The sequence below is a fragment of the Symphalangus syndactylus genome, chromosome 13 (assembly GCF_028878055.3).
Source record: "Symphalangus syndactylus isolate Jambi chromosome 13, NHGRI_mSymSyn1-v2.1_pri, whole genome shotgun sequence".
Taxonomy (NCBI): domain Eukaryota; kingdom Metazoa; phylum Chordata; class Mammalia; order Primates; family Hylobatidae; genus Symphalangus; species Symphalangus syndactylus.
The window spans coordinates 70,596,492-70,617,218 of NC_072435.2; the positions used below are offsets into that span (position 1 = coordinate 70,596,492).

Consider the following 20,727-nt stretch of genomic DNA (forward strand, 5'->3'; position numbering starts at 1 on the left):
ATTATTAGATGAGAAAAGAGAAAGAGAAAAAATACATGGTGTTAAACTATTTCGTTCTTATATTTAGTATGACTAATTAAGAGAAAGAAACAGATAATGACGTGTTTAAAGGAAAAAATACACTAGCAACAATTAAACATACACTAAAAATTCTCTTAGAGTGGCTGTAGTTTATTTAATGTTATGAATAAGCAAATTAAACTATTTCAACAAGAAATAGATAATTAGAAATTTGGAATCCAGTGATGATTAACTTTAATCTTCATAACCAAATCTCATGTTTTTCATTTCACAATTAAAAGTAATAAATTAACCATATATGAGGGTTAATGATGACAAGAAACCAAAGTAATTGCAGTGTATCTCTTTTAATAGTAAGGAATAAAATTCTAAAAATAATAGTATTCTATAGTATTTAGCAGTACAGAATTAAAGTTATAAGTTGAAAAGAAATTATTCATAAAATATTGTCAATAAATATTCCTTAAAGATGGACGATCATTAAATATACAAATATATGTGTAACCTCCCTAGTAATGAAGGAACTCCAAGTAAAATGGGTTTCTTTTAACCTATCAGATCGGCAAAGTGAGATTTTTTAGCAAAGTTGTGGAGGAAACTAACTCTTCAACAAATGGCCATATAATCTAATGTAGTCATTTTACAATGTAATTTGGAAGTATCACTTAAAATTTTAAATGCAGACATCCCAGTAATTCTAGGTATTAATATCACTCCAAGGAAGCAGTAGAAAACAGGCCTGAAGAGTCACAAATAAGCGCATTTATTGCTTCATTAGTTGTTGATCAATAATTAGAACTTAAAATCTAACAATAAAAGAATGGCTAGGTAAATGATAGTATATTGATTCATAAAAAGAATAATATATGCAAGATAAAAAATAAGGTGGCTCAATGTGGATTAACATATAAAGAACTCCAAAACATACTCACGAATGTAAAAAGCAAATTATATAATACTATCTTCAGTGCACCTTTCATGTCAAAAAAAACTTCAAAAAGCGTTAAATATTTATAGTATGCACATAGCCATGAAAATTCGTAGAGTAAGTAAAATTCATAATACATTAACTGAAATATATATGCTAAATGATAATTTTGACTTCCATGGAAGGAAATGTAAAGAGGAGAGTTGTGGTGGTCAAATGCTTTCTTTATAAAAAGCATGCACTTATAAAACAATTATTTAAAACAGTTAGAAAAAATATAGTAAGATACAAATCTCTAGAGTTACTTTAGGGAATTTACAATATCCTCAAATTTTGATAGATATATGTATGTTCATTCTATATATAGCTCCATCCCTAGAGAAAGACACTCCCTCATTTCTGCTTAAATCCTTAAGTATGGATAACTATATAAGCAGATATAGTAAAAATAACTCTGAGAACCTGCAGATGTATTTATCTATTTTCTAAACCTATTTCATTATTTTTAACTTAAATCCCTTACTATCTCCTAAGTAGGAAATGAGCTCTATATTGATAATAAATATCAAATAATCAAATGACTATGGGCAATAGACCTAAGAATTTTTAAATGAAGAAAGGCAAATAGTTCCTAAGTTTCTGGTTCAAAACATAGTTTATTTCCTCCCTAATGGCCTCAGTCTAAGGTTTAAATTAATATAAAGATATTATCTTTATTAAGTAACATTTTCAAAGTTCAATGCATTTTAACTCCGAATTAATTACCTGAAATTACTTGAGAATGCTTCTTTGCACAATAACATTTTCTTATGTTTGTAATAGGCACACTGCCAGTTTTGTTGAAATCCAGTTTCATAAAGGCCTAAACAGACAAATATTATTATCATTAGTTTGTTGGTTGGTTGTTTTGTTTTGTTTTGAGACAGAGTCTTGCTCTGTCACCCAGGCTGGAGTGCAATGGCGTGATCTCAGCTCACTGCAATCTCCGCCTCCCAGGTTCAAGCGATTCTCCTGCCTCAGCCTACTGAGTAGCTGGGACTACAGGCGCCTGCCACCACGCCCAGCTATTTTTTGTATTTTTAGTAGAGATGGGGTTTTGCCATGTTGGTCAGGCTGATCTCAAATTCCTAACCTCAGGTGATCCACCCGCCTCGGCCTCCCAAAGTACTGGGATTACAGGCATGAGCCACCATGCCTGACCTGACAAATGTTATTTTTTAAGTAAAATTATTAGACATAGGAATCTAATTTTCTATTTTACAGTAGGTTATTTCTGAGCTATAAACAAGACATTTTAAAAGTACTATACTGATATACGAAAGAACAATTATAAATACAGGAGGAAAGACAGTGAAGCAAGATATTAGGAAATCTGTACTCAATTAAAGTTCTACCACTTTCTAGCATCTTGACCTTGAGAAAGTAACCTGACCTCTACTTCCATGGCCTGTCTCCCCTGAAAACTGAAGAGATGGGTAAAAGACCTCTCAGGTAACTTCCAGCTCTAGGATTCATATGAAACGTACAAATGGCCAAAGAGATTGCCAAGATGAATATTTTAACTCAAGAAGTGAATTAGCAAATATTTCCTCCCTAAAATCAATGAAAAAGTGAAATACCTTTTAAATGAGTTATGTTACTCTATTTCTTGAAATTTAATACACTTTTTAAAATGTAGTTGTGTTATTATTCCTCTAATTCAGTGTGGCTCTATCATAAGATATCATGAAATATTTCATTGGGAAGAGTATTCACTACTTAGAAAGACACAAGCTACCCAAAGCAACATTCTGCATTTGTAGTCGGGTAAAAACTAGAATCAAGTCTGGTTATTCACAATATTGCATTCACAGAAATATGGAAGCTGTTGTAGACTGACTTGTGTTCCTCCAAAATTCATATGTTGAACCTAATCCCCAGTAGCTCAGAATATGACTGTATTTGAAGGTAGGGCCTTTAAAGGGATAGTTAAGTTAAAATGAAATCATTAGAGTGGCCCCTTATCCAATATGACTGGTGTCTCCTTATAAGAAGGCAGTAGGGCCAGGCATGGTGGCTCACGCCTGTAATCCCAGCACTTTGGGAAGCTGAGGTGGGTGGATCACCTGAGGTCAGGAGTTCAAGACCAGCTTGGCCAACATGGTGAAACCCTGTCTCTACTAAAAATACAAAGATTAGCCAGGCATGGTGGTGCGTGCCTGTAATCCCAGCTACTTGGGAGGCTGAGACAGAAGAATCGCTTGAACCCAGAAGGTGGAGGTTGCAGTGAACCAAGATCACACCACTGCCCTCCAGTCTGGGCAACAGAGCAAGACTCCACCTCGAAAAAATAAATAAATAAAAGACAGCAGGACACAACACAGACAAAGGGAAGACCATGTGAGGACACAGAGAACACGCAGCCATCTGCAAGCCAAGGAGAGAGGCCTCAGAAGAAACCAAACCTGCTGATACCTTGTTTGTGAACTTCTAACCTCCAGAGCTATGAGACAATAAATTTCTATTATTTCAGTCACCTACTCTGTGGTATTTTGTTATGGAAGCCCAAGCAAACTCATACAGAACTGCATAACATTTCTCTTGCCCTCTATTCCCTTTACCAAGATTTATGAAAGAGACAAGCCTCCAATTTCTATACCAGATTCTCAAACCTATCACCAGGAAGGACATGGAAAGTACAAATAAGTACACATTTATAAATATTATGTGGTGAATTTGTCTAATTTAAGGTTTTTACTATGTCTCTTGCCCAGTAAATTTCTCTATTTGGGATTTATATAGTTATTTACATTATATAGAATAGCTTTATTTCAATATTAAGTACATATGCAAAAGAAAAAAGATAACTACATTGCTCAAAAGTATGCTCTAAAAAATGGCTACCAAAACCCAAGTAATACATAGCTTCCTATTAAAGTCAGTACTCCTGTTTTTAATTCCAATTTAACATGATTATTTTAATTTAGAAGTTAATATTTATCATGCATATTCTAAAGACCAGAGAAACATTTTTTAGTCATCATCCTAAAACAAAATGTCTGGAGTATTAACACTGGAACAGCCACAATGCTAAGAATTGTATATGCATTATCTTATTCAATCTTTACACCAACTCTATGAGATAGGAAACTGAGGCTTAGGAATATTTTATAATACATATATTCATGTAGCTAGTCATTTATGGAGGTAACAACTTATGGAGCTAGTAATTTGTTAACCAAAATTTGATTTCAAATTTTATTTTCCTCTCATAGTATTTTTCTAAAATATAAATACAAGTTATTTTGCTTCATTCTGAGTCGATTTGTATGCATATGGACCTGTTTTCTGTTTTACTAAACCCAACATATGTTATAAGTAAATAGATTTAAAACATTTTAAACGGTAATTAATTAAAGTTTTAAAATACTGAACCTAACAATCTATTAAAAATAACAATTTGAAAGATTACTTAACAAAGTTACCTTTCGAACATATGATTTCCTATAGTCATTCATTTCACCAATAATACCACGTTTGAATTCTCCATAATCAACCTTGCCATTGCTGTTGTCATTCAGAATTAGCCAAGCAGACTCAAAATCCTGGAAATAATCAGAGATAACTGTTGCATTTTTAAGTTATAAATCGTCACAACAAAATCATCTTAGTTGTATTTTGTTACATCTTCTGTAGTCCTAGATATGATAACTCATTTAATAAGAAAATTGAAGAAGCTACATAAAAATCCAATCAAAGCCACTAAAAAAGTGATTTAGAGGAACCTGTGGTGAGCAGTTCTGTAAAGTTAGGAGCCATTTGGGAGAGACAATAGCTCACAAATTTATCTTTTTTAAGTTTTATTTTTGATGGACAAATAATAATTGTATATAGTTATAGGGCACAATATGATATTTCAATACATGTGTACATTATAGAATAATACAATCATATCTATCATCTTAAATATTTATCATTTCTTTGTGATGAGAACACTTAAAATCCTCCCTTTTAGGTATTTTGAAATATACATTATTATAAACTATAGTTATCATGCTATGCAATAGATCACCCAGAACTTAATCCACCGTGTAATGAAAACTTGTACCTTTTAACCAATTTTCCATTTTCCTTGTATACCACCCCTCTCCCCATGCTCTGGTAACAAATTTATCTTTTCAACTTTAATTTATTTCTATATCTATACATCTACCTACCTATAGATATATAGATATGTGTGTGTGTCTGTGTATGTGTGGTTACCATTTACTCAGTTTTGAACATTTAAATACTTTTAATGTATTTTATCTGTGTTAATTCAAAAGTCACATCCGGCCCTGGAGTGCTTCCAATGGCATTATAAGCACTAATTATATTTCTGCTAGTCTTCATGCTTGCAAATGTAGATTTGAATGACTCTAATGTTATTCTGTAATTTACACTGAAAGGTATAATTTTGAATAAATCCCTTATGCCAGTTTATTCACTTTACCATTACCATTTTCTTCTTCAGCAAATGCACCATTTAATAGAAAGTTCTAACAGTTTTCCTTGACAACAAAGAAATTACAGCATCATTTTCTCAAACTCAAGTAAATATATTTTTTCAATGTTTTAATCAAGTTGTTAGCTTTAAATGTGAATGTAGATAAAATACCTAACAAGGTTCTTGGCAAATAATAGGTACTCAAAAAATATCATCTTCCACTACCTCCTATTTTTTTCAAATAAAACTTTAACTAGAAAAACAAAAGCTAAAGATGCCTGCCTTCCCTCAATTCTCAACAACCCCATACATCTTTGTCTATCATAATTACTGCACATTATGCAGACTTTAAGTGTCTGTGCAGTTAAACTGAAGATGAGCTTGACCTTTAAAATCATGAGTAATATGTACAGGAGAAGACCGATTTGCTCATCCAATTCATGGATTGCTAGAATTAAAAGATACTTCTTAAAGCTTAAAAGAAATAATTTTCAAGAATTGAGTAATTTAACATAATTGTCAACAACAAGAAATACATATTTATATTTATATATACTGAAGAGATATACATATATATACTCTTTCAAAGATATGGTACACAATGGAAAATAATTACATTTAAAAAAGCTGAAGGAAATCACTGATAGTATCTCTATATAAATTAGGCTTTTTAGGGTACATATCAATTTTTTAATCTCAAATCAAGGAGAATGGCTGACTATGCCTTCCCACAAACATTCTTGTTTCAAAGTTAGACCTAGATTAGTGATTCTTAAGTTCTTCTTCTCGAGCTGTTTGCATATGCTTATCATTGCATGAGCAGTTTACAGTGATATTACAGAAAAAATATAAAATATTAAAATATATGAGAAAAGGAGGAAGCATGCTCATGTTTTCATAATATGTTCTCTCTATGTTAGAAGTCTTATATAATTACTGTAGTTTTTGTTCCTAGATCTAATCATAACAATTTAGCAAATTAATCAATAAGGGAAGTATTGTTATGATACAGAAAAAGTACTAGATGGGAACATATTATCTGGGTTCTAGTCCTATATCAGCTATTACTTGTGTGTGATTTTATAAACACATACACACACACGCAAGCACTCACACACAAACACACATATATATATACATATATATATTATATATATATGTTTTCATCCATAGGCCCAGTTCATAATTCCCATTGCTTTTCCTTGTTCTTGTTACACTTTTATTACAATGTTAGGGCACTTTAGGCCTCAGAAAATGGAATCTCTCTCTCTCTCTCTCTCTGACCTTCTCCTGCCCTTCTTTCACCTGCTCCTTTCCCTCTTCAAGGCAGGAATCGTCTCCTGCCTTTCTGTGTTGGAGCTAGCCATAAAAAATTCTCTGACTTACCTTGTCTAATTGTAGGCTATAAGACCCCCATTTCAGAAGGGGTCCTGCCCCCACCATGGAGGAAGGAATGCTGCACAGAGGCCAAGAAGAGTCAGAACAGGCATTCCTTGCTGGGTTTCCTCCTTCAGTCTATCAGTATTAGGTCATACACTTTTGTCCAATCACATTTCTACAGTTGTGCATGTGTCAGTCATGTCTATCCAATGTAGTCTCCATAGAAAAGCCAAGAGGTCAGGGTTCAGGGAGCTTCTGGGTAGCTAAGCTTGTGGAGATTCCTGGAGGGTGGCACCCAGGGAGAGCATGAAAGCTCTGCACTCCTTCCCCGATACCTTGCCCTATTCATCTCTTCATCTGTATCCTTTGTAATATCCATTAGAGTAAACCAGTAAATATAAGTTTTCCTGAGTTTTGTGAGCTGCTCCAGCAAATTAATTGAACCCAAATAGGGGGTGGTGGGAACCCCCAACTTGAAATTAGTTGATCACAAGTTCCAGGGACCCAAACTTGTGACTGGTGTTCTATGCAGAGTGTGTTGGGGGCAGGGGTTGTCTTGTAGAACTGAGATCTCACCCTGTGGGATCTGAGGCTATCTCCAGGTAGATAATGTCAGAATTGAATTGAATTAGAGGCTATCCACTGGATTTCTACTGCTTGGTGTAGGTGGAACCCCCACATGCATTTGGTTGCAGAAGTATTCTGTGCTGATTATTAATGTGTGAAAGCGGAGGAAACACAGTTTGTGCTATTTTTCTATTCACACTCATGTGATTGTAAGCAAAGACATCAAGGCTTTCTAATTTCCTATTGCTGTTTTGTTATTGTTGTTGTTGTTGTTTTAATCTACAAAAGGAAGAGGGGAAGTTAGATGATCCCTAGTATGTATCACTAGGTGGGCAAAAGATTAAACATTATAAAAACCAAAAAGAAGGGTATGTCAGAACAATGTTAGGCAACAAGATAATGGCACAGAATTGTACAGCTGATATGGCAGGTTCCCATGTAATTTTCTTATTTGAGCTTCCAAGCAACTCTAACTGTAATAATTACTTCTGGATTGCTCAGGCAGAGCCCCCCAATCAAAGAAGTTAGACTGATCCAAGATCATACAGTTCAAATAGTAAAGCTAGAACTTGAACCTAAATGTCTTAAGTTCAATTTACAGTGTTCTTTCTACAAAATACACATCTTGTGACAAGACCATTTGAAGCAAAAGAGAACAATGCAAGAGATCTTTATCTGAAATCCTTGAGACAAACGTGATTCATATGCTTTTAGAATAAAATCCAACCTTCTTAGCATGACATGCAAGACTTTAATGTGCCAGACATTTCTCTCCATTCTTCTCTTTTCCTTCCTTCCATAAATTTATCAATTCAAACTAATGCATTATCTACTTAACTTTCCATATGCTGGGTTCTATTTCAGATGTTAGAAAAAGAGCAGGAACACAAAAACACTCCGGTCCCCACCGTGATGAGACTTAATGATCTACTTGCAGGCAGAGCCAGAAAATACTTACAAAGTGGCATGAAAAAAAAATAAAATGAGAAATTGGTATAGAAAGGACCAAGGATCAGATGGGAGTGCTCCTTTAGACAGAAGTGTCAGGGTAATGCTCGTAACAGAGAAAGCTGTGGCCTGAATGCTAAGAAAACCCAGCATGCAAAGATCTAGTAGATTATTCACAGTGGAGGGAACAGTATGTGTGAAGATTATTAATCATTTGCAGTGTCAGAAACAGGCCACACTCCCTTCCCCTCCAAGCTTTCACATATGTGTCTCCTTTTCATAAAATACACATTGTCTGATTCACACTCTTCTTTCTCCCTTGTCTGATTAATTCCTCCTCAACCTTCAAAACTCAGCTTAGATGTATTCTCCTCCAGGCATCCTTCCATGATCTTTATTCTCCTTCCCCAGAACCTGTCTTGGAATCAGGTACCTACCCCATGGTGTTCCAACAACATTCTCCATTGAATACATATTTTGTTTTATGTTAATTTTCCTTCAATTATGGTGATCTTGAGAGTACAGAGTATTATCTCAGAGCTTAGCACAATGCCTGGTTATTAAGCTCTTTATAAATATAGGATGGAGCAATGTTTAAACTTTAAAAGCCAACAGGGCTTGTAACCTGATAGCTTAACACTGATAAAGGGCATAGAGAAGGAGAAAATAAATAAAAACTAAAATTTCAGTAGAACAGTGAATAATGCCACCTAAGAATAACATATTATCTGCTTCAGAGAATTTTCTGTGGCACATACCTTTTCAGACACTTCTAAGTGAAACACTTTTAGAGCTTGCTTAAAATCTGCCTTATCTAAAAGTCCATTTCCTTCCTTGTCCAACTGTTGAAAGTATTTTCCCAATCCAGTCAAAATACGAACACCTCTTTTATGTAGTTTTTCTTTTAGCACATCTGTTCAACAAGAAGAGAGATGAAAACAAATTGTTCCTATGCATAATTGTATAAAGCCACAGTTATCTTTCATAGGAAAATTAAAGTTGATGTAACTCAAATAAGGAATGTGAATATTCAAACAAATCAAATGTAAGACAAAAGACTTTGGAAAATAGGATGTTTTTAATCAAGAGCATTAAACATAAAATCACATGTAAATATGCCAGAACTATAGCACCACTGTGTGGTGGAAGTGTTATATTTTTAAAACAGAAAAATACAGTTTCACTTTATCACCAAGAGAATAACCTAAATATTACAAATAAAATCTTAGATTTTGTTGCATAGACAACCTCTTTAACCACTCCATATCTTTAATCTGTTTTCCTTTTCTGAGTTTTTATCAACTGAATTACAAAACTAATGACAGGCAAGTCACCCAAAAATTATCAGTTCAACGTTTTAAAAATAGTTTGAAATCTTCAAATTGTAACTTGTATACAAAATAGCATCAAGGCTTTTGAATTCTATCCTATACTTATATATTTCATAAGAGGTTATTTGCTTAGATCCCTAGCATTCTCTTGGTAGCTGTTATTTCACTTAATGCACTTTGTACCATATTTACTTAAGAATAGATTGGTAACTTTACTAAAGCAGTTATTAGATATAATACATGAGAGAAAAAAAAAGTCACCAAGTTCAATTGTGACAAATACTGTATTGATAATGATATAATAGAGAAAACTGTTTACACACTTTGGCATCAAGAACATTTGAGAGTCCAAACAAAACTTTTCAAATCTGTTTCTTGCCTTCTTACTGTGAGCCCCTTATCTTTAAAAGATAAATCAGGATTCATGAACATTCACAAATTAGGCCAAGTGTGATGGCTCATGACTATAATCCCAGCACTTTGTGAGGCCGAGGTGGCAGGATCACTTGAGCCCAGAAGTTCCAGACCAGCCTGGAGAACATAGCAAGACCCTGTCTCTATAAAAACAGAAAAAAAAAAAATTTAGCCGGGTGTGGTGGCATGCACCTGTAGTCCTGGCTACTCAGGAGGCTGAGGCAAGGAGGCTCGCTTGAAACTAGGAATCTGAGGCTGCAGTGAGCTGTGATTGTGCCATTGCACTCCAGCCCAGGCAACGGAGCAAGGCTCTCTCTCAAAAAAAAAAAAAAAAAAAGAAAAAAAAACCCATAAATTACATGTTAATTTCTGTGATTGCTTGTTCAATATCTTTCTCCATTTTATACTATGAGATCCAACAGAGTAACTCTCTAATCGAGTCTACTATACTGCATTTTCCCAAATTTGGAAAATGTTTTAGTATCCAAAACTGACATATATCTAATTTTATTACCCACAACAACCCTGGAAATTTAATATGAGAAGTATTATCATCCCTGTTTTAGAGATGAAGAAAGAGATGCAAGAGATTTCTCTAAAGTCATTTGTGTCTTGAACAACAGAGTCCAAACGTGAATCTGGCTCCCCGTCTAGCATTTTTTTCTTTTACACTAGGACACCACAAACCTCTTCAGGATATTATCTAGTAGATAAGACAAGTATTATATTACAAAAATTACTTTTACATTTCATTCAGTTTATGAGTAAAACCCATATTATCTAGTAATTTCTAAAACACTTAATTTTATAATTCATATAATACTAGTTAGTTAGGACCATTAAAGTAAGAAAAATCTTAAAACGTTTAGAAATCCCAACCAATAAAAGTATATATATATATACTTTTTTAAATAAGCAAAGGGTAAATATAAATCAAGTGCCACTGAGAAACGTCTGGAAAAATGCTGTTTTACTGATTATAAAAGAGGATTGAAAATTCAAAGTACTTGAGAGTATAGTAATAACACATACCTTGAATTGCCTTGAAGACCAGCCTATCATTTGTTTCTTGAATGATTATATCATCCTCCTGTTCCATAGAAGCAGTTCTGCAATTGATATGGTCACAGAGATGAAATATATATATATTTTATATATATATATATTATACATATATATATATTCTATTTTACAATCTTGAGTATAAAAACTCTAAGCTCTTCCCTGCTCCAGACTCAAAGAAACTCTGAAACTTGGAAGAATGCTTAGAATTTAATCAAGTCCCAACTCTGTCTGCTGCTTTGATGCCTAAGAAGATTAAACTGAGAGTTAAAATCCTTAAAATCTTACAAGGACTACTTGTAAAACTGCTTGTTTTTGTTTGTTTGTTTGTTTTTGAGACGGAGTCTCACTCTGTCACCCAGGCTGGAGTGCAGTGGCGCAATCTTGGCTCACTGCAACCTCTGCCTCCCAGGTTCAAGGGATTCTCCCACCTTAGCCTTGTGAGTAGCTGGGACTACAGGTGCCTGCCACCAAGCCCAGCTGATTTTTGTATTTTTTAGTAGAGATGGGGTTTCACCATGTTGGCCAGGCTGGTCTCAAACTCTTGACCTTGTGATCCACCCACCTCGGCCTCCCAAAGTGCTGGGATTACAGGAGTGAGCCACCGTGCCTGGCCAACATTCATTTTGTAACAATTTTAATGTTTTAAATATTTAATTAAAACTATTAAATTTAAAAGCAATTTTACCTTGCAAAGCATAAAATGAACAAATGTTATTTTTAAAAGCCCCCTCAAATGCATTCATTTTTAGCAATACGGTAAATGATGAAGAAACACAGACTTCCTTACAGCCAGTTTGTAGGATATAGCCTCTAACGTGTATATATATATAAAATATATATTATGTATACATATTATATATGTATCTATACGTATCATGTATGTATAGATCTATACATAATAGATCTATATATAATGTAATATAAGGTATAATAATACATACATAATATGTATATATAATATATATTATATATAATATCACAGGAATATGTTTTTAAAATCAAAATATATATTCCTGTTATTAAAAAAATTCATTTTAAAAGCAATGTTTGATGTATAGAACTAATTTTCCACTATGCACTTTATCAATCAATGAATACTGTAAGCATATGAGACCCTAAGACTTTTTTAGATACTAAAAAAAATCATAACAGCAATGTGAAAAAATTGTTATAATATTGTATTGATATCCTATTTTTTTAAATGTATTCCTTTTGGTAATATTTGGTAAAATAAAAGTGTTACAGCAAAGGCAAATTAATAAGGTATCTTTAACATAAAACTGAATATTTTAAAATATTTGATTATAACTGTTCCCACATATGAAGTGTATTTGAGTACAAGATAGTACATAAAATAGACACACATAGCTATGCTTTTTTCAAAATATAAACCTTAACGAAGTTATAAATACCTTGTAGTAGAATGTCATTTTAAGATAACTTAAAAATAGTGTTTTCACCTACTTTCAAATTGCCAAATGCATATTTAACTTACTTGAGAGAATCCAAAGCTATTTGATCAATATTTGTGATTCGGAGTTTAAGCAATGTGTTTTCTTTGATGCTTTCTGGAAGGCTGAGATGATCAGAACTCAAAAATGTCAGGGTTGCACCCTAAACAAATGAACAGATGAATGAAGCTAGAACGTATATAATAAAATATAACTAACATCAATTTAAAATAATATATTTTGATTAATGTGACATGATATACTTTAATAAGGGTAAAAAGTATATTTGGAGAATGCTTATATGTATTTGGGGAAACTATACAGATAAAGAAACTAATATCTCTGTCAATCTCAGAAGTCTTCTCTTTAACAATCCATGTGAACAAAAAAGCCAGCAATATAATAAACTCAGTTTGTTTAATGAGAATGAGAGGAAAAAAGAACAAATAAGTTAATTTAAATTATGACCTCCCTAAATAGAGCTATTAGCCCACAGAATGACATAACACAAATTGAAGAACTGTGAAGATTTCTCATACTCTTTCAGCTGGACTTTTGATGACAGATGTTGCCTAATTATAAAACCTAATTTCAATCTAATTAGAACATCAAAACTTCAGCCACAAAATTCCTATCAAAAAAATCTCAATCTAAACTTATAAAATGATTATTTTAATTTCTGAACTGCTCAAAAAAACAAAGCCAGTGTAAGGACAAATACCAAATACAATTTTTTTTTTTTTTTCGAGATGGAGTCTCGCACTGTTGCCTAGGCTGGAGTGCAGTGGCACGATCTCTGCTCACTGCAGCCTCCGAGTCAGGGGTTCAAGCAATTCTCCTGCCTCAGCCTCCCAAGTAACTGAGATTACAGGTGCCCACCACCATGCCTGGCTGGTTTTTATTTTTAATTTTTGTATTTTTACTAGAGACAGGGTTTCACCATGTTGGTCAGGCTGGTTTCAAACTCCTGACCTCGTGATCCGCTCGCCTGGGCCTCCCAAAGTGCTGGGATTACAGGTGTGAGCCATTGCGCCTGGCAACAAATACAAATTTTAAATAGAGGCTTAATTCTGCCTGTTGAATATAAGGGAAAGATGTCCCTCCCCTCCATTTTGTCAGCACATTTACTTTACAGAATTTGTAGTTACAATGTAAGTACTTTCTCCTCTCTTTGAAATGAATACAAATACTTCTGAAAATTAGATAAGCCTGTTGTCAGTTTTATGACCTAGATAAGGCTTTTTCAAGGACCTGTGAGCCACTCTTTGAGTGTCAACATCAAGGGAGAGAGCACTGCTATCTCCCAGTTTCCATGAGAGGGTGGGAGCCTAACTTCCTTAGGCACCTTGCTCTAAGTGCAAAACCACCTCCTGTCACAAAGATATGAAAAGTTCCCCCACCATAAAGCCAGTTAGCTAATACAGATAGTCACTCTAATTACCAGGTCAATCTAGGATAAACTATGTGTGACAAATGGCACCATGGAGTCTTCATACTTGAGGACTAGTTATTGTTTACACCAAAAACATGTATGTGTAGGGGTAGGAAGGAGGTGATCCGTTTCCTCCCCATCATAATGCTCATTGCCCACATCTCTGTAACAAAAGGCAAGTTTACAAGAGAAAAGCATAACAAATTTATTAACGTGCATAAGCATGGGAGTCATACCAAAAAAAGAGAAAAAAGAAAGAAAACTCAAAGAGCCAAATGGCTGATACTTAACTATCCTCCTCATTGGGGAGAGAGAAATGGGGGAGGTTGTAAATGAATGGGCCTGGAAGACCAGATAGTGTTTTGTAAATGATTCTCTTTGGTTGCTGAATGGGACCAAAGGACAAACAATAGCTTGTGGACAAGTTATGAGAGGTGAAGACCAGCCTGTGTAACATAGTGAGACCATGTCTCAATTTAAAAAGAAAAACAATAACAACAAACAAAGGTAAGATGAAAACTGAAAAAAGAATTCTCAATTTTTTTAGTTCAAGATTTAAACATATTTGACCAGAAAACTTGGCAAAATTTACCTATACTTCAAATTTAAAGCTTTGTGTTTTTTCCTGGTGGGCAAATATTTCACCTCCCCAGCATTTGGCAAATAAAGCCTTTTGGGAAACCAGCTAGCAAGATGCTGCACCACCATAACTGTCAGCATGATGGAAATTAGTGTATATCCAACATGGCCCTTTTGCACATATTTAGTCTTTCATCCAGTCTTCGCTGACTAAAATTCTGGACACATATGATGTTTGCTTTGTCTTCATGTTTTTAATATAAAAATAGAGATATTAAAAATATTGCTTCAGGAATAAGAGTGGTTTAGGCACTTGTACAAGTTGCAACTTAGCACATTTAAATCCATTCATTAAATACATATGTATTCAGTGTCTTCTAAGTACTTGTCACTCTTCAGGTTGCTAGGAACATGGTAGTCGTCATGATAGGTAAGTCCTTACCTTCAAGGGGTTATAGCGTCATGTCAGAGAAAATAATGAATGGATAAAAATACACATATATACTATAAGGTCAGGACTATGAAGAAAAACTAAGCCCACTAAAAGAACAGAGAAGGTATGTTCAGATTTGGACTCTTTCAGTCTTTAATCTTTTAGATCTTCATAATAGAATAACACCCAGAAATTAGGAAGGCTTTGGAGAAATGAGTGATCTTCTGATAGCGTGAAAAACAAAACAAAAACCTAAAAGAAATAAAGGAAAAACTACCAGAGATAGAAAAGAAGATATATAAAGGAAGAGCCAAAGAATCTGCAATTCAGACTGGAAAATGGAGAACTATGAGTGATAAACTGAAATATTATCCTGGATTTAGATTATAATAATCTGGGCAGAACACTTAGTAGAACATAGCAGTTTAGATTGACTTTTTAGTTGAGGGAGGGTAAGATTGAGGATGACAAGATTCAGAGTCTCCTGTAAATAATTATTATGTTAAGCAATTAAGAATATGTGATCTGTGTAACAGTGTTATGCATAGAAGCATATGTGTGTATACTTACATGTGTGCCTAAGGGTACAGTCTGTGTCAGTGCATATATGCGTGCATATGAGTGAATACATATGTGGGTACACTTTTTTTTTTTTTTTTTTGGCAGAGTCTCGCTCTGTCACCCAGGTTGGAGTGCAGTGGCGCAATCTCGGCTCACTGCAAGCTCCGCCTCCCGGGTTCACGCCATTCTCCTGCCTCAGTCTCCAGAGTAGCTGGGACTACAGGCACCTGCCACCATGCCCGGCTAATTTTTTTGTATTTTTAGTAGAAACGGGGTTTCACTGTGTTAGCCAGGATGGTCTCGATCTCCTGACCTCGTGATCTGCCCGCCTCGGCCTCCCAAAGTGCTGGGATTACAGGCGTGAGCCACCACGCCTGGCATGGTTTCACTTTTATGCAGGTGCATCTATGGGCACATGTGCACATTCATGTATTATCTTAAAAACTGGCACCAAAATTTCTTTTAAGGAGTGTTTAGAAAGACTTAATGGGGCATATAGATATGAAAAGGCAAGTGCCACAGCCACATCTGGAAAACAAAACAGAACACCCCAACCAAAAAAAAAGAGGGATAGAGTTGAATATTTCTGCATAAAACAATAGAAGATTGGGGGGAGGAACAAGAGGTGGAAGAGTTAGAAAAATGGAGAAGAGTGCTTTTACCATGGGAAATAGTCAAGGGATGTATTTTTAAGAGTAGGGATATCTAATAAAGTGTAAAATGCTTACAATGCTACAATGTGAACCTCTTTTGATATCCCCTTCAAAATGTCTGCTACACACACAAAGCATGACATATGTGATTTATACGTAGCTGGCTGAATTTCTTTCCTTTCTCTCTCTCTCTTTCTTTATTTCTTTTTCTTTCTTTCTCTTTCTTTCTTTCTTTCTTTCTTTCTTTCTTTCTTTCTTTCTTTCTTTCTTTCTTTCTTTCTTCTTTCTTTCTTTCTTGGAAATCATAAAAAAGAACAGAGTTCCACATCTACTTCAAAGAAATATGGAATGAGGATAGTGAGAATAAATCATAAACTACACTAAATTTTTGGAGACATCAGCTCAAACTTTAAACTTGGAATATGCATTAAACATTCTTCTGCAGGTTGTGAAATGGGAGTCGAGCTGATTTTCTCTAGATCTCAAGAGGCAGGCTTAGTGCCATAGGTATAGTGTATAGTGTATTTAAGTATAAGATGTAAAATTTTTCCTCAACCCATACTTCTCCCTTAACTGGCCACCAAATTGTACTGACTCTACCTATCAAAGAATTTTTATTTTTCTAATTAGCTTCATAGCCAGAGTCACTTGCTTATTCAGGTTGCCATAATCTCTTTCCTAGATTAATATAATTCAATCCTATCCTGCCCCTGTGTATCTAGTCTTCAATTCCTTCCCCACACTGTAACCAGACAGATCTTTCAAAATCACAAATCTGATCATGCCACCTTCCCCCATTCCAGCCACATCTTCTCTTCCAGTGACTCCCCAATACATGTTAGATAACTCTTTAACATAGGCTGCTTTTAATAAGCTCTGACTCATCTCTTGCCAACCTCCACCTTGAACTCTCCTCCAACCAGACTGAACTACTTCCAGTTCTCCAAATAAGTCATGTGCTCTCTTCCTTTTTGTTCTTAGAACAAACTGTCTTCTCCACCTGGAAGCTTTTCCCCACCCGAACCTATTCCCTTATCCCAGCCTTGCTAACTCCTAGTCAAGGGTAGATGGCATTTTCTCTAGGAAGCCTCCTTTGATTCCAAAAAACTGGGCCATCACCTCTCCTATCTGACCCACATTGCCCTTCCTATCTGGCCCTCTTATCTATCTGTGTCTCCTATTAGACTGTCAGCTCCACAAAAGCAGGGAATGAGTCTAACTTACTGTTCCATCTACAGATCTTAGGATAGAAACATATATTACCTGAATGATCACTGTGGATAGTGCTGTATTTTACTCATGATATAAAGTAAAAATATGATTTAAAATTTAAGAGCACTACACAAACTGTAACATTATTTATGCTCCACCCATTCTAGGGAATCCTTGTGACACACCACATGCCAGGAATTTCCCAAAGTGGGAAAATCACAAGGAAGATAGGCTATCCATCAGAAAAATGACAGCTCCAGAGGCCCATACCCCTTTACATGGAGGAAAGTGTCCATCCTCAGAGGATAAACCTACTTTAGGTAATATTGAGATAGCCACTTACCCAATGACATAGCTTTGAAGAACCTTTCAAAGTACAAAGATACAACTTCATCTGGAGGCAACCCACGTTGTGGAATGGGAAGGGGGGTGTTACAGAAAATAAATGCTATGCTTGGATTCAGACTTGAGATTTGGGGCTGGGAAGCAGAAGCTCCTGGGAAAACAACCATTAGCCCACACAAATGACCCTGTTCAGGATGCAGGAGAGCAAATAAACTGAAGACTAGAAGCCCTGCCCCTCCACCTCCATGGGACTCCACAAAATCCACCATCTGGTATTAAATGTGTGCACACACACACACACACACACAACTTACAACATAAAAATCACCAAGTTGGTATTGTTTTCCTTTTCTTCGTCCACACTGATGACTATAAATGCTTTTTTGAATAAGAGGAAGCACATTTGTTCTAGAAAAAAATGGAAAGTTATTTAGCTTCTCTCAGAAGTGATCATCTCCAGAGTTCTAACAATGTTTTATGGCATACCTATTTTTCCCAAATTGTCGATATTCATAAATTGAAAGGGATTGGTCATGAGTGAAAAAGAACCCAATCAGCTCTCTGCAAGCATCACGTCCATTACTGGAAAAATAGAATGAAATCAAACATCTTCAAATAGAATAATTTTTAAATTAATTAACTAAAAAACATGTTCATCTCAAGAAGGATAGCTAACTCTCTCATGTATGTGGCAATGAGTGAAGGTTATGGGAAACTGTAGGGAAAACACAAAAACATAGCTTGTTGAAATGTCCACTAAAAGTGAGATTTGAATGCAGAAAAAAAAATCTTACACTGACTGAAAAGTTGATATATTTACAATGTAAATTATTAATTCAACATAGACTTTTAAGACAAAGTGAATTATCTTTAAAAGTGTTGAGATTGCAAGAAGGCACCCATAGATACAAATTTATTATCTTTTATTGTCATAGAAAGCTTTAAATTCACTAAACAAATAAGATAATTTAAAATACACATTTTATCAGTAATATACAAAGAACATCAAGTAGAATTATTTATTACTGGAAGACTATAAGACTGAAATAATAGATTTAAGAATTATTTTCCTTGTCACTTACTGTACCTATCAATAATCTGTTAAATCATTAAGATAAAATTAAATAAAGCAGCTTATAAAACATTAGTTTTCAGTTTACAAAACTCTAGTAGTAATATAACTCTTTTAAAAATTCACTGCTAAGTTACTTTTTAAAAAATATTTAATTCGCTTTAAAGATAACTTAATTAGAATGTTTTTCCTACAGATTCATATTTCCTATATTTTTATAACAGATTAATAGCTATTACATTAAAATGTTTGTTCTAAATTCAAGTATTTTTATTTAAATGATACAAACCTATCTAATCTCATTACTGTTATTTCTATTCAAAAAGAGAATACGTTTTTATAATCATAGGATTAAAAATTTTAATAAAATCACAATTACCGTGATATGATCCTACCATCAAATTGTAATTTATGAGAAAGCACATTTTCAGTTAATGTAGAATGAGTTCTTATCCTGTTAAGAAATACATTTTGTCAGTAATTTTTCAACATACCTATAACTTGATGGAAATTATAAATGTACAAAAAAAGTTATGTTAATATTTTGAAACCACACAGATTGGATAAAGATAAAGGTAGAAAACCCTCTTTTTTTCAGATTGCTAATTGTAGCAGAAGCAAAAGAAATAACTCTGAGATATAGTATATAATACGTGAATGACTTTTATATTAGAATCTATAGCATCAAAGTGCTATAAAAGTAAATATTGAACAGAGATACAACATTTGCGACTGGCACTGTTGCAGGGCTATGTGAATGCCATTTCTAACCCTCTTCTTCTTTGCTTCCCTCACACCATAGAATTTGCTCTTAGCGGCCGGGCGTGGTGGCTCACGCCTGTAATCCCAGCACTTTGGGAGGCTGAGGCGGGCGGATCACGAGGTCAGGAGATCGAGACCATCCTGGCTAACACGGCAAAACCCCGTCTCTACTAAAAAATACAAAAAATTAGCCAGGTGTGGTGGCGGGCGCCCGTAGTCCCAGCTACTCAGGAGGCTGAGGCAGGAGAATGGCGTGAACTCCGGAGGCAGAGCTTGCAGTGAGCCGAGATCACGCCACTGCACTCCAGCCTGGGCGACAGAACCAGACTCCGTTTAAAAAAAAAAAAAAAAGAATTTGCTCTTAGCATCTTGCAATTAAGGATGAGTAAGGGACCTAGTTCTGCCAGCAAGCTTCCAGGAAAGACTTAATTTTGTCCTGGTAAGAGAGTGGCATGAGAAGAGTTCCTGCCTGTGAACGTGGCAGGGATACGATGCTAGGAGCCACTATAGCCACCATGAGATCAAGCCACCACATCAGAATGATGAAAAAGATATAGGAAAGACAGCCTAGAGCGGTAACATCACTAAGCTACTGAACCAAAACCAGTAAATGCCTACCTCCAAGCAGCTAACTATATAAGAAAAATAAATCCTGACTTGTTTAAGCCACTATCAATCAGTTTTCAGTGACGTGTAGCTGAAAACATTCCTTACCAGAATAACTAAAGAGTGGGGAAGAGTGCTGAATGAAGTTCGAACTTTGTCATAGATCAATAGGTTATTTAATCATTATGGCCTTCAGACAGTACTGAATGATCTCATAAAGGCTGCCAGCCCTAAAATTCTATTTAACAATATAAAGCAAAACCAAAGCACCCTACTGCCAATAATCTCCTTTATATTAAGAGATCTGAAGACTAAATGATATATTTCTTCTTTGTTTCACAAATAATTTAATAATATTCCTTCCATAAAACTGCAGGTATAATGAAATGGCAGTAATGTAATTAGTAAGTAAGTGTGTGGGTCACTGGGATCTTGAAAGCTACACCTCTATAAAATCTAGGTATCTACAAAAAGGAAGCAGGGGACAGGAAACATGAGCCTG

General features: G+C 34.8%; 1 protein-coding gene across 3 annotated transcripts in view; it reads right to left on the minus strand.

Moving 5' to 3' along the window:
* The window catches only part of CAPS2 (calcyphosine 2), a 118,072-nt gene that overhangs the window by 4,516 nt on the left and 92,829 nt on the right, over positions 1-20,727 (minus strand). For 2 of the 3 annotated variants that reach the window (XM_063615083.1, XM_063615082.1), the window contains 8 exons: positions 19,237-19,311; positions 18,272-18,367; positions 18,100-18,193; positions 12,615-12,733; positions 11,087-11,163; positions 9,068-9,222; positions 4,414-4,533; positions 1,715-1,811 (listed from right to left, as the gene is read on the minus strand). In XM_063615083.1, the coding sequence (XP_063471153.1) occupies positions 1,715-1,811; positions 4,414-4,533; positions 9,068-9,222; positions 11,087-11,163; positions 12,615-12,733; positions 18,100-18,193; positions 18,272-18,367; positions 19,237-19,311 (833 nt within the window). The remainder of the gene's footprint in view (positions 1-1,714; positions 1,812-4,413; positions 4,534-9,067; positions 9,223-11,086; positions 11,164-12,614; positions 12,734-18,099; positions 18,194-18,271; positions 18,368-19,236; positions 19,312-20,727) is intronic. The other variant, XM_055235973.2, reaches the window with a different exon arrangement.